At 40.5% G+C, this 13,949-nt stretch overlaps 3 protein-coding genes across 3 annotated transcripts; 2 read left to right on the top strand and 1 right to left on the bottom strand.

Annotated features, from left to right (window-relative positions):
• Window positions 1-54: 54 nt before the first annotated feature.
• Window positions 55-3,876, top strand: wbp4 (WW domain binding protein 4). The gene is made up of 10 exons (XM_080878916.1): window positions 55-177; window positions 275-347; window positions 426-488; window positions 1,699-1,825; window positions 1,903-2,085; window positions 2,194-2,264; window positions 2,390-2,465; window positions 2,552-2,772; window positions 2,863-3,095; window positions 3,197-3,876. Coding segments are annotated over exons 1-10 (1,251 nt in total). The 5' UTR covers window positions 55-175; the 3' UTR covers window positions 3,399-3,876.
• A 4,021-nt stretch (window positions 3,877-7,897) lies between these two features.
• mtrf1 (mitochondrial translational release factor 1) lies at window positions 7,898-11,236 on the bottom strand. Its single transcript, XM_080878913.1, has 9 exons — window positions 10,744-11,236; window positions 10,451-10,548; window positions 10,285-10,366; window positions 10,054-10,161; window positions 9,675-9,847; window positions 9,467-9,584; window positions 8,466-8,602; window positions 8,276-8,374; window positions 7,898-8,195 (listed from the first exon to the last, which is right to left on the bottom strand). Exons 1-9 carry the CDS (start codon window positions 11,138-11,140, stop codon window positions 8,058-8,060), a joined length of 1,350 nt encoding a protein of 449 aa, XP_080735039.1. The 5' UTR covers window positions 11,141-11,236; the 3' UTR covers window positions 7,898-8,057.
• A 249-nt stretch (window positions 11,237-11,485) lies between these two features.
• Window positions 11,486-13,742, top strand: ccdc122 (coiled-coil domain containing 122). The gene is made up of 6 exons (XM_080877227.1): window positions 11,486-11,583; window positions 11,943-12,049; window positions 12,663-13,061; window positions 13,141-13,257; window positions 13,415-13,488; window positions 13,613-13,742. Exons 1-6 carry the CDS (start codon window positions 11,556-11,558, stop codon window positions 13,689-13,691), a joined length of 804 nt encoding a protein of 267 aa, XP_080733353.1. The 5' UTR covers window positions 11,486-11,555; the 3' UTR covers window positions 13,692-13,742.
• Window positions 13,743-13,949: the final 207 nt, after the last annotated feature.

The following is a 13,949-nucleotide window of genomic DNA, read 5'->3' as shown; positions in this document are numbered from 1 at the left end:
GAGGGACATCATACATCGAGCTTCAGTATCGACCTCCGTCTGTCGTTCAGCGGCGGCTGTCGATGACGTCATCACAAACGGACCATGTTGTCATTCTTGAAATGAGTGAAGCAATCGTCTTCACATTTCATTCTTCTTAAGTTCTTGATCTTATTTTCACCACAGAGACTTAAAAATGTAAGTAACGGGACAAGACTCTTGCTATTTAAGCTTTGAAATATATAACACACATGGCCAGTTATTCAGCCAGTCTGACTGATTTCTGCATTTGTAGGGCTGACTACTGGAAGTCACAACCAAGGAAATTCTGCCAGTACTGCAAGTGCTGGATTGCAGACAATAAGCCCGTGAGTATACAGGAAGATGTGGCTACGTGTTACCGAGGACGGCGTCCACGCTAATGTTTCTCGCGTTTTTCTCTACAGAGCATCGAGTTCCACGAAAGGGGGAAAAATCACAAAGAAAATGTGGCTGCCAAAATTTCAGAGGTACTACCTTTTATTCTGTTTTTTTTTAATATACGAAGTAACAGATTACATAATATTATCAAATTATTAAAATAATTGAGCAAATAATACAATTAAGATCTATTTTGTAGCATCCACAAGTCTAGAAATTGAGCTTCATGCATCGTGCTAAATTGATTTACATTCATATGAAAAGCTTCCCATTGAGGCCTTCAGTCTGTTTACTTACAAAGACACAGGTGTCCGTAAAAATCAATAAAGTCTTGAATTACCTGGGATCTACTATCCAAAGCAATAGACAGTGCACAAGAGAGCTAAGATGATTTACATGATGGTAGTGAGACCTGCTAACAAAACTATAAACTGTCACAGCCTCCAATGTATATACTTGATATGTAGTAACCAGTTATTCATTACTTTTTTTAATTCCATAATTTATCCCAACATCTTTAAACTGCACCATTGTACCATTACACATATGTATATGGTATACAAGTTGTTATTGTTGCTGTTGTCTGTACCGTCTGTCTATCCTGTTTACTTCAATAGCGAAAAACTTGCAGACTGGTACACTTGGCCAGCAAAGCAGATTCTGATTCGTTGGAAGTGACCAGCATGTACAGGATTAGAGGAACAGCCCAGGTCAAGTGATTTGGAGAGAAAGTTAGAGAAGCAGGCTGAGATGGTTTAGCCATGTGTGGAGGAGGGATAGTGAATATATTGGACAACATGGAGCTGCCAGGCAGGAGGAAAAGAGGAAGACCTCAGAGGAGGTTCATGGATGTAATGAAGGATGACATGCAGAGGGTTGGTGTGACAGGCGAGTGCGCTAGAGATAAGATGAGATGGTGGCAGATGATCCCCTAAAGGGAGCAACTGAAAGAAGAACCACATAATACACACATTTTTTTTTCTTAAATATTTTTCACTATAATATCACAAATTTTATACTGTTTACCCTGACTCCTTCCTTGAACAAGCTCTATTTTTGATTTATTTTAGCTTTATTATGCATAAAATGGCTCCCAGTACACGGTCACACAGGGCACACTATCATTATCAGTTTGTGCTCGAGTGATACACACAGGCATGAGCAGCCTGCCTGTCTTGGCACCATTCTCACGACTGGCACGAGAGATAAGGTGCAGACATAAACACAGCTGACTGCAATACTGTCTCCCTATTGGCCACAAGCCACTGCCACTCATCTCACCCTATCTTTCTCCTGCAGATTAAGAAGAAGAGCATTCAAAAGGCAAAGCAGGAGGAACGCATGTCCAAAGAGTTTGCTGCGATGGAGGAAGCTGCGTTGAAGGCCTATCAGGAAGATCTGAAGAGGATGGAAAGAGAAGCGCAAGGTAATTGTCGGGGGATGTTCTTTAACCTGTGAGTATAATTCCTTGGATTTATTTCAGCGGAGCATCTTTGTGTTTAGGTCTAAGCTCTCCGGAGCAAACGACAGCACGGCCACAAGTTCAAGTGAAACCCCAGCCAAAGAAGCCACAGAAGAAAGCAGCGAAGGCAAGCGGTAAGGTCAGACAGCAAACAGAAGAGCAGGTTTGGGTTGAAGGCCTAACAGATGATGGACACACGTATTACTACAACACAATAACAGGAGGTGAGGAATAATGGAAAATGTCGTGAAAGTCTGTCTGTTTATAGTTTGTTTAGTTTTTTTTAAATATATTCCATTTGATTATTGCCTTTGTCTGTTTATATATGACAGAATCTAAGTGGGAAAAACCAGAGGGCCTCCAGGGAGCGAGTTCAGCCTCTGAACAGACTCAACAGACTGGAGTTAATATCTGTTTTATATAATAAATATATATATATATATATATATATATATATATATATATAAAATAATTTAATTACAAATGGGGTGTTCTGTTGCTCATATATCTTAATATTGTTTCTCCTAGAGTACTTCAGGCTCTGCTTGGATGGAAGCTGTCAGTCCTGATGGTTACACATACTACTACAACACAGAAACCGGAGGTGGAGTGTTTCTCTTTCTAAATGAATGGCTTCTTCTATTTCATGTCATCTGTGGGATTACATCCATTTTTTCCCTCACCCTTCAGAGTCCAGCTGGGAGAAGCCTGCTGACTTCCCCCCTGATGAGGTGCCTGGATCCAGCTCTGAATCCAACCAAGAAGGAGAGGGTCCAGAGGATCCCGTGACCCCTCAGCCAGAGCCTCTATCAGGAGAGGAGGAGAGTTCCAACGGGGCCCCATCATCTCAAGAGGCTGAAGCCCCTGAGAAAACCAGCCAGCAGCCCAAAGTGCCAAAGATCAGCTTCAGGGTGAGTAGTTCAAAGAGAAGGCGAGAGTCTGTATAGACGAACTTCACCTTCTTCTTGTTACAGTTCAGGTTTCCTGATTTTTGTTTGCAGAAAAGGAAAGCAGAGACGGAGCCATCAGAAAAAGAGGATGAAGGTAAAGTGAGTGACGACACTCCTAAAGATGACGATAAAGAGGCGACAAAAGTTGAGGAGGTCCAAAACACAACAGCTGAACCGGAGAAAACAGAAGAACAGGCGAAACAAAGGGAAACGAAAGCCAAGAGGCCAAAAGCTGCCAATCCATACGGAGTCTGGGAGCAGATCCTGCAAGAAGAGGATCCGTAGTAAGTGCAACATCTTTGAGTTGTTACACAGCGAGATCCTACATATGTGTGCCGGCAGCTACTAAAGAGCTTTTTCTTTGTCTCTTTTATTCTCATTTCAGTGAAAATGTGGATTTGCAGCTGCCTGAAGTGGAGGGAAGCACTGCCAGCGCTCCAGCAGAGCTGCCCCCGGAGCCCAAGCCGAAGTTCAAAGAACGCATCATCACTTCCCTCGGAGAAGAAGGCGGTCCGGCATCGTTCCGAAGGAACAAGACACAAAATGGCAAATCGAGGAGCCTCCGACAGAGAGACAAAGACGACTGACCCCCCCAACAAAGCCACAAAAACAATAACGTCTAAGTCAGGATGCCGCAGAATGAGACTTTTACACTCAGAGAACTTCTACTAAAACCATTTTGACATTTTATTGCATCTATTGGATCTTTGATGTGCAGCAGTTTCAGGAGAAATTGGCTCGAGAAGTTACAAATTCTTTAAAATGTGTTTTTCTAAGTTTTAACTGCTGGGTACAGTTTTTGTGTACAATAGCTGGTGATTTAGATAGGTTGGTATGATGTTGGGCGTCCCGTTTATTAATGTGAAGAATTTTCTCAGCAAATCAAAGAAACATTTTCTACTTCAATATCTTTTTTTTTTTGTTTAAGTAAGTAAGGCATCCGACTGGAAACATCAGTCTAATATTTGTCAGCTGAAGTGAATAATTGCTATACTTTTATAAAGCAGTATGGATTGTAGTTATTAACATGAGAAATATGTGATGTCAATAAATAATGACCTTCCAGTTAGTGGGGGAAAAACAACTTTAGAAAAAGGCTTGGCTTTTTTATTCACGCCAGAAAACATTTACTCAAAATAGGAGCTCAAGTGGTTGTTGGTCATGTCACACATGCTGGGTGTGACATGCTTTTATGGGTCAGAGTGTGTGTATAAAGCTGATATGTGGCTTTGCCGCACCCTGATTGGCAAAGAACCATGAAAGACGCAAACAATAAACAACACTTTGACTTTCAGTTTATAAATCTATATTAGGATCTCAAAGCTCACACACATTCTTCACTTGAGGTTAGTATCTCTATGAAAGAGATAATGAGATAAAGTACTTTGTTGAAACCCAGTGGAGAAGGGTAAGAGAGGAGAAAAAACATTTCTGGCACAGTTCAAGACGACTTTATTTAAAATTGCAAAGTTGGGCATTGACCTTGGTGGAGGATGAACTTTCCGATTGTCATCCTACTTCAGGAAAGGTCACCACAATACACCGAACTATATCAATACAGTCATTTTATTAGGTACCCTTTGCTAATACCAGTCGGACCCTTTTTTTACCTAAAGAGCAATATCAGTTCTTTGCAAAGCTTCAACAAGGTGTTGGAAACATTCCTCAGAGATTTGTCAGCTGCACATACATGATGAGAATCTCCTGTTCCACCACATCCCAAAGGTGCTCTATTGGATTGAGATCTGATGACTGTGGGGGCTGTTTGAGTAGAGTGAACTCATTGTCATGTTCAAGAAACCAGTGTGAAATGATCTTAGTTTTTTGACATGGTGTGGGATCCTACTGGAAGCAGCTATCAGAAGATGGTACACTGTGGTCATGAAGGGATGGACATGGTCAGCAACAACACTCGGGTAGGCTGTGTTGTTTAAATGAGACTCAGTTGCTACTAAGGGGTCAATAAAATACACCCCACGCCATTACAACACCGACAACCTAACAGAAATTTGATGTTAATTACACAAAATTCTAACCGTAACATAAAAATGTTGCAGTAACTAAGTGCAAAACACTTTATACCAGAGGTGGGCAATTAATTTTCTGAAGGTGCCACATGAGAAATATTCATTATATCTCTTTATAGGCTTATTGATCAAGAAATCCCTCAAACAAGTAATAAGAACAGATTTAAAAAATTATTGGACTGCCTCTGACCTCCCTAGATGATCTTTTTAGGACCTGCTGCCCCTTACGAACAAACAATATTCTGCAGGACAAAACACACCCGTCGTACAACCTTTTCTTCGTACTTCCATTCAGCAGGCGTTAGAAAGTCCTCAAAGTCCATACCACCAGGTTGCTCAACAGTTTTTTCTCAGGACCATCACAGAACTCAACAGACTCCACCTATCCTTCTTGGCAAGATCAACTTAATTTAATGTAAGTATTTAAGCTTTTGTGTAAATAGGTTTGTGTGTGAATGCTGGTACTGATCACACAAGAAAATTTCATTTTGCTGTAGTTTTTACAATACTGTGCAATGACAATAAAGGTGACTCTTAATTCTGAATCTATGTGCCCTCCACAACAGTTCCAGTTTCTCATGTGGCCCCTAGGGAAACTTAATTGCCCATTCCTGCTTTATACAGTGGTAATAACACAATAAAACCTATAAAATAGTTCAAATAATACAAAATAGATGGAAATTAACTGTCACTGCTGCGGATCTGTTTTACATACAAGCAATATTGTCAGGCTTAAGAAGAGATGCTAAAGGATTCAATTCTAGAAAAACAAGCAAAAGAAGTCAGAGTTCCCAAACCAGAAGATCTCAAGTGTCAAAGTCAGAACATCTCAGAGGAAAAGCCCAAAAACTGAGCAATGACATCATCCTCGGAAGTCTGTATACTGCAAAATACTGTGTTTGAGAAACAGTTCCATAAACCAAAGCAGAGTTAGAGTAGTTATAGTCTATACTCTTCCCCTTAAACTGGCTTCACTGGTTGTGTGGGATTCACTTTCATAATAGAGGTCCAAAACCTGTGGCTCACCTATTATATGCAGTACGAGATTGGACGAGCATGAGTAGGTTGATAGAGGGGATGAGGCTGGCACATGCCGTGTGGGCAGTTTCTTTGCCTGCCATCAGAGGGCATCCGTCTGGTTCACAATTTCCACGATGTCGCCTCTTCTGAAGGTGATGCCGGCATCGGCGCAAGGGAAGGCCGGGTCCTGCTGAGGTCATGGCCAGTCATGGCCCATACGTACAGCTAGCAAACAGAAACACACAAAACAAATTTTTAATAGTGTGAATATTTTTATGTGAACAGAGGCACTTACCTTTGACATGTACCCTTCAGCTACAATAAAACTAACATGTTTAATAAATGAATTAAAAAATATTTAGTAATTGGTACTCATTGCTTTCAATCATGTCTCCCATGGGAAGCTGACATAACTTAAAAGTACAACAGAGTCACTTCTTCAGTTTAGCAAAACTAAATATTTATTGTTAATTTTTAAAAATTATTTTTAATTAAACAAAAGTCAAAGATCTGGACATTGAAAACGTAAAAATATGTCACAATTTATTTTTTTAAATTAAGGCACCTGATTACTTCAATTGAATTGATTACTGCTAATAACAGTAAGTTTCTTCAGTTTAACAGTATTTTCTTGGCATCCACTAATAACACAGTGCAATGTCTATTTAAGAAATATGAAAATAAATAATTTTCAAAAGAATATTAAATGCTAAAGACTAAGGATGGGAACTGATAAGAATTTAGCGATACCAATTATCAATATCATTTAACGATTCGATTCCTCATTGATTCTCTAACTGGCTGGTTAGGGAATAAAATATAGCACCACCAGACTGTGGCACTGTCCTTGATTGGAATGGGAAAAAGACTTCTATGCAGTTGGACTTCTTGATTCACTCTCTGCTGCAGAAGGATGGGCAGTCTCTGGCCACAGGTCAGACTTTTTTCACTAAACACAGCAAGCGTGGACATGTAATGCTTCAACATCAGCACCAGAAACTCCTCTGCATGTCCTCATTGCCAATTCTGCCAAGTCTGCAATATAAACAAAAAATAATAAACACATTTTAATATGTTAATATGTTTAAGCAACCAATTTTTATATACCCCAAAGATTATATACTTCTCCTTCTTGATGGGCTTTCTTAGGCAGAGGTCTACAGCTGCAGTTTGGATGGCTGAAAACTGCTGACAGAATCTCTCCATCATCACAAACATGATGTTATCATTTTATATTGATCCTAATCTGTTGATTTACATTTTGGCTGACTTTTATTCAAGTATTTAAAAAGTATTCATACAAAGAAGTTACTGTTTCTCCTTGAGGATTACTCTTGCCATGTGGGATTTCTTCATCCATACAATCACAGAATGAATCCTTCCTGTCCAGTTGGAAACTGTATTGCAGCTGTACAGCTTTCGGCGTCCAAGATTTAGTGTGTGTGCAAAACGTGGCAGCTTGATAAATTTCACCTTTTTCACAGCTACATCCATGCATGCCACAACCTTCTCTTTTACTCCAAACTCCTCCAGGATTTCTCTGCCACAGATGTCCCCATCTGTGATTCATAGACTGCCTTATTTTGAGGACTTTTTCCTTATTCTGGCCTCATCTGACATAGTACCAACATTACAGTGAGGTAATGGTCTTGAGTAGAACTTGTCCATCCATCAGCTGTGATGACTGCCTTTGTGACATGTTTCAGATCTGAGATCAGATTGCGCTTTTCAACCTCATACCAAACAGGGACCAAATGATTTGTTAAACGGTCTCTACTTGGGGGATGGTATTTTGAATTGAGAGTGTTTGTCATCTCCCTATAGAGAATCTGTCTAGTAACTGCCCGGTGACACTGATTGAACACATGTGCCTAATAAAATGGCCAGTAAGTGTGATTCAGTGTGTTCATTATTTTTAAAAAGCAGCAGTTTTAAAACCCATATTAGCTAAAACTGTAATGACAGGCCTGTTAAAGGTGTTCAAGTTACTCCCTCCTTAATCTTTAGTGTTATTTAGAAAACTGCAAAGGCACAAAACACACAAGTTACATTTTATTACAAAAATAAAAACCTCTGTTACTTTTGGTTTGTCTTACATTGCATCATTTGCAATTAATTGCCCAAATAATAGAATAACATGTGTTCTGCAGGCACAGAGCAGTCAGATATGTCAGGAAGCACATCTCCCATAAGCTGCTCTCAGTCTGCAGACGGTCCAGACTCTGTTCGTTTCAAACTGCTGCTGTTCTCCGCCGCCTCGAGAAGAGCCTCCTTCTCTGTGTGTTCAAGTATATCAGAGATCAGATCATCGAGAGCCTCCCCACCTCTCATGAACTCCTAAAAACAGACATGAAAAAACACACAACATTGATTTTTACCCTTTAGCTGAAGTAGATAACACTGGCTTCAAACCTAACCTTGATGTCCCTCGTTGTATATCCGGTGCGGTGGTCTGTGACACGATCCTGACTGAAGTTGTAGGTACGAATTCTCTCTGACTGAGAGCGTGTGCCCACCTGTTTTTAGACACAGAGGAACAATGACAAAGTTGGAAAAGAGAACAAAAATCTGTGAATGTTACAGGTTATGTTTTCCTGCTTCACCCACCTGCTGCTTTCGTGCTGTATTCCTCTGTTCAGTCTCTTTACCCATCATGCCTTGGTAGAGCCTGGCTCTCAACATGCGCATGGCCGTTTCTCTGTTTTGCAGCTGAGATCGAGTCTGCTGACACTCTGCAGTTATTCCTGCAAAGAGGAAAAAACCTGCTGTATCTGCTTTATGTGTTAAGTGATGCATAAATGGATCATAAATGTATTAGGCAAACTTTAGATGACAACTTGGCACTCAACATTAAAATTTGATCCCTTTGGGTTCCAAAAACACTAACATGGCAACACACAAAACAATGAAGCTTCAAATCATGTGGCCATACAAGTAGGGCAGTCAGGTGATGTACACTATATTGCCAAAAGCATTCGCTTGTCTGCCTTCACACGTGTATGTTGGAACAGGAAGGGGCCATCCCAAACTCTTTCCATAAAGTTGGAAGTATGGAGTTATCCAAAATGTCTTGGTATGCTGAAGCATTAAGATTTCCTTTCACTGGATCTCAGGTCCTGAAAACCAAACCCACACCATAATCCCCCCTCCACCAAACTTTACACTTGGCACAATGCAAGTACTGGTCTCCAGGCAACCGCCAAAGCCAGACTCATCCATCGATTCGTCAATCCAGAGAACACGTTTCCGCTCTAGAGTCCAGTGATTTACACCACTGCATGTTTGTAGAAGCAGTCTGCATGGTGCTTGATTTTATACACCTGTGGTCATGGAAGTGATTGGAACACCTGAATTCAATGATTTGGATTGGTGAGGCAATATAGTGTACCTCACTCAGTTATCATTCTCTTTCAAAGGTGTCAAGGGACAACTGCCTCCTCGAAGTGACTGGTCTGTCTTAGACAGAGGTGGTGGAGGAGCTTCCATGATTGGTTACCACAGAGAGCACCTCCCATAGTGTGTGAGTGAGGTTTGAAAGAGCACATCACAGTGGCTACATATTTTATACAATCTTTGAGGAAGCAAAACGGCATGGTGGTACAGTTTACCTGTCGGAAGATGAACTACGCGCACTGCGCTGTCTGTTGTGTTAACACTTTGCCCCCCAGGACCACGAGATCTGAACGTGTCGATTCGAAGATCCTTTGGATCGATGTGGACTTCAAACTGCAAGCACCAAAGATAAAAACAGAGATGTACTGTTTAACCATTCCAGTAAACAAAGAGAAGTCATAAAAAGAAAAAAACGCAGTGTACCTCAACTGGCTGAGGCAGGATGATGACAGTCACGGTTCCTGTGTGGATTCGCTGCATCCTGGAGGAGAGCCCCACCTCAGGGATCCTTTGAACCCGGTGGGTTCCTCCTTCGTGCTTCAGGTGCCTGTACACGTTCTCTCCAGCTATTCTCGCTGCTGCATGGTGCAGACCACCTGAGAGACACCGTTCATGCAGCTGTAAATGTTTTGGTAGGAGGTTTATGTCCACTGATCACCACAAGTTTAAATTTCTACTCTAATCCACACATAGTCATTCAATCCCATGATGAGTGAGTTGGAACTAATAACAAAGACACTCGGGGGGGGGGATACAGCAGGAACTATTTATGAATGATACAGAAATACAAAAATTACCTTACCATACTCTGCAGGTGTGTAGTTCAACACCTCAAAGTCCCAGTTTTTGTAAAATGCAAAACCCTGGTACATGTCAAACATTTCTTTGGTGAACTGCTGACAAATGTCACCTGAAACCACACATGAGAAAGTATAACACTTATTTTCCATAATAACGCTTATTTGCAGTATTTTACTGTGAATTGTATTTTGAATTTATAAAAACAAATTCAGAGTTTTGCTTTCCTTCATACCTCCTGTTGTCCGCCCTGATACGACCTCCAGCAGAACATTACTCGAGTCAAGAGGATCAGTGGGGATAAGAGCTTTGATTAGCTGCGGTAAAGAGAAAACCTCATGAAGAAACAATGGTCCGTCACACACTTCTGCATTAATTAGCTGTGTCTTTTGGGTTCTTACGTCTCTTCTTAAAGCCAAAATCTTGCTGGAGATTTGTGCTTCCTCCTCTTTTAGCAGCTGGGTCAGATCTTCATCTTCATCTTTGGTGCCAGCTAAACCTGCCATGAGTAAGGAAAATAATTTTATTTATTGTATTTAAGAATGCAAAGTAAAACTGTGCTCACACAAAGCAGCAAATACATGTGGTATTTAAATAGTTAGAAGACCTCGTTTGATGGTTTTCTGTGGTTTGAGAGGTGTGTTTATAAAGCCATTACATGTATATATAGTAAGCTTAAAAAAATCCTACTCACCTTTTAGAAGTGAACTGACCTCTTCGAGGTCTTTCTGAGCTTGTTCAATGCTCCTAAACACACTTGCCAGAGGCAGCAACTCAGTGTGCTTCTTTGTGAGCCCCTTTCTGTCTGACTCACTGAGGTATGCATGCTGTAGCTTCTTGCTCAGGTCTCTGTGCTCCTCCATGAGCTGCTCGAGATACACCTGAACTGACTCGTTCTTGTACAGCTCCCCCAAATCACTGTGAAAGAAGCGTTTAAACATTACTCTGCCCCAGTGTGGCACGTCTGTCCTGTTAGCATGTTTCACACTGGCGTGTCCCACAAGTGTCCTCCATCCTCCTCTTCTTACTCCGCTGCTGTAAACTACACGGGTACACAAAGAGCACAGTCTGAGGCAACGCCTGACAAGCATTTGACTAAATTTAGGCGGTGACAAGTGAAGTAAAATAATGCTCGCTAGTTTTATTTTTGTGTTTACATGCGAGACTGCTGCTGGCTGTAAGAGAGACCGGATATAGTTTGACGTGGAGAAAAAGTGAACTGTGGGAATCGTAGTCGTATTGTATCAATGGTTAGGTTACATCCCGCTGCTCATTTTTCTAATTGCAAATAAATTAATAAAAAGTAAACTAAATAAATACTTTCGTTTATATTGTAAATGAACATATTAACTTAACACCATATTAGCTTTGTTTATTTAATCTTTTTAAGTTAGTTGATTTCACATTTTTCTAGGGTTACTTGAAACCCAAGGATAAAAATGGCATGCTGTCATTGCTAACTATCAGACATAAACAGTATAGAAAATTATAAGCTAGCAAGTCAATATGCCAAACTTTGGGGTCAGTGAAGATGGTAAGATGTTTTGTTTGTTTTTGGCAATACAGGAAAGTAAATATAAGTCTGCTTAATTGTTTAAGCAACTGTACATAACTTAAACTGTAACAAATAAATAAATAGAGCTGATGTTAGCTTTGTTAGTCTAGCATAAGCTACATAGCTAATTAATGTTAGCTCAGAGTAAGTAAAGAAGTTGGTGTTTGCTACTTTTAAAGGCCTAATATTTTATTGTTTTACGTGATCAGTGGCGTCCATTTTAAAGAAATAAATAACCCCTTGGCTTAAACTTTGCCAATGAAAATGAAAATTTGGCTAAATTGGCAGCCAGGTAGTTATTTTATAGACTTTCACAAAGTGATTCTCATGATTTCCAGGACCGCCTGGGTTTTCGTTAACCAAGGCAGTGGAGAATGTGAGTCAACATGGCTATACCCAGAAAGAGGCCCTGAAAGAGAAACAGAGGACACTCAGTACCCTGCAGGTTCATCTCTAACCCTATTCCCCTACAACACTGATTAACTAAATGCAAAACACATTGGGCAATTATTTTTCTGAAGGGGCCAAATGAGCAATTTTTTATTTTAGCTTTTTTACAAGCTTTTTGATCTGCTCCTCCACAGTCCCGCTTTCTTATGTGGCCCTTCGGAAAAATTAATTGCCCATTCCTGCTTTGTACAATGGTAATAACATAGTATAACATATAAAGTGGCTATCATAATACAAAATGATGGCATATTAGATAGATTTTTTTTTTTACCATGGACACATCACTCAGCCTACTGAGCACAGTTCTGTGCACCCAAAGAGCCAGGAAAATCCGTTGTCTTGTCCCAGAACTATACTATATGTATAATGATGCAAATATAACCGTCAGAGTAACTAAGTCATAAAATGTTACATAAAGAGACCTAATTAACCAAAATGTGCCTCAAATCCACCACAAAGAGGTGTCAAATGATCAAAAAGAGTCACAAAATATAATTAAAAAACACAATGGGAGAAAATTGTCTAGAAAGTGAAGTAAACATTTATTTGCATAGTTTGTGGCTTTCTTTATGACTTAATTGGACTTTTTGGTTTGCCTTATTTTCCAGGCAACTCTGTCAGAGCTTGAGAGGAAAAACGAGGGCATAGACAAGGACCTGAGATCAAAAGTGAGAGAAATCCTAGTGCTGGAAAGTGAGATGGAGCAGCTGGAGCAGCAGACCAAACTCCTTCATGATCGCTGTGTATCCATCAGCAAGGAAAACACAGAACTCCAGATTCTGATAGGTGAGGAGGAGGAGGTTGCACTAGTGGCGCTTGCAGGGTTCAACGCTTACCGAAGTAAGATGGAAGGCCACAGGGCAGCTGTTTTGCATGCAGTGAGCCAGACAAAGGCCCATAACGAGCTGAAGGAGAAGAAAGAACTAGTACAGATGCTGAGAAAGCAAAACGAGGAGCTGAAGGAAGATTTGAACAATCCAAATGGAAACACAGTGCAGATGGCAAAGGTGGTCTCTTCATTTTAATCATAGGGATCTTTTTCAGAGATCTTCAGTATCCATAACTATTATATGCTCATGTGTGCAGAGAGAGATTAAAGCTCTGAAAGAGGAGGTCTCCCTGAAGATGAAGACCATATCTGAGAAGAGACACCGGCTCCAAAAAGAGTCTGAGATTCATGCCCAAATAAAGAAAGACATAGAGGTGTGCAGACTTACCCAACAGAAACCAGGGACATCTTATGAGGCTGACATTTGTTCATAAAACAGCTAAATCACCTAGATAGAATTTGTATCAAGACATGAGTTATGTTTCAGTCTGAAAGAAAGCATCAACAACATCACTTTTCCCCCTTCCTCAGATCCAGAACAGGCGCTATGAAGCCATCATGAAGCGCCTACGCTGCCAGCTGAGCAGGGCACAAGCCAACCACAGGTAGAAATACTATAAACATGTGACAGTAGACATGCTACAAATAGCTCTAAATGCCAGAACAGAGATGATTGATGTCCTGCTTCTAAATACTAAAGGCTACTAAGTTGTGCCTACTTTCCCTTAGGCAAATGTCTGATGATATCTACCACATGAGGAGACAGCTAGCCGAGCTCAGGAGTCAGCAACAGTCATCACAACCATAAGCAGTCAGTGGTCATCGAACTGTAGTGTCAGATTAATGTGGGTTAATTGTTCTGTTATTGAGATAAATGTACACCAGTTGTTATTATGAGTGTGTTAGTTTAACAAGGAAGGAGCATTCTTGTTACTGAAGTTAAACAACAGGGGGCAGCCGTGACCACTGAATGCCTGACTTTATCTGTTTGGCTTTCTTGCTTTATGCCAGATATTTATACAAGAGTTATTGCTGAATGTGTTCCTTGACATGTGCAAGTTTTCTT

The sequence above is a fragment of the Rhamphochromis sp. 'chilingali' genome (assembly GCF_963969265.1).
Source record: "Rhamphochromis sp. 'chilingali' genome assembly, chromosome: 3".
In the NCBI taxonomy this organism is placed as follows: Eukaryota; Metazoa; Chordata; class Actinopteri; order Cichliformes; family Cichlidae; genus Rhamphochromis; species Rhamphochromis sp. 'chilingali'.
The sequence above is the reverse complement of the archived record's forward strand: the minus strand, read 5'-3'. Positions and strand labels throughout refer to the sequence as shown.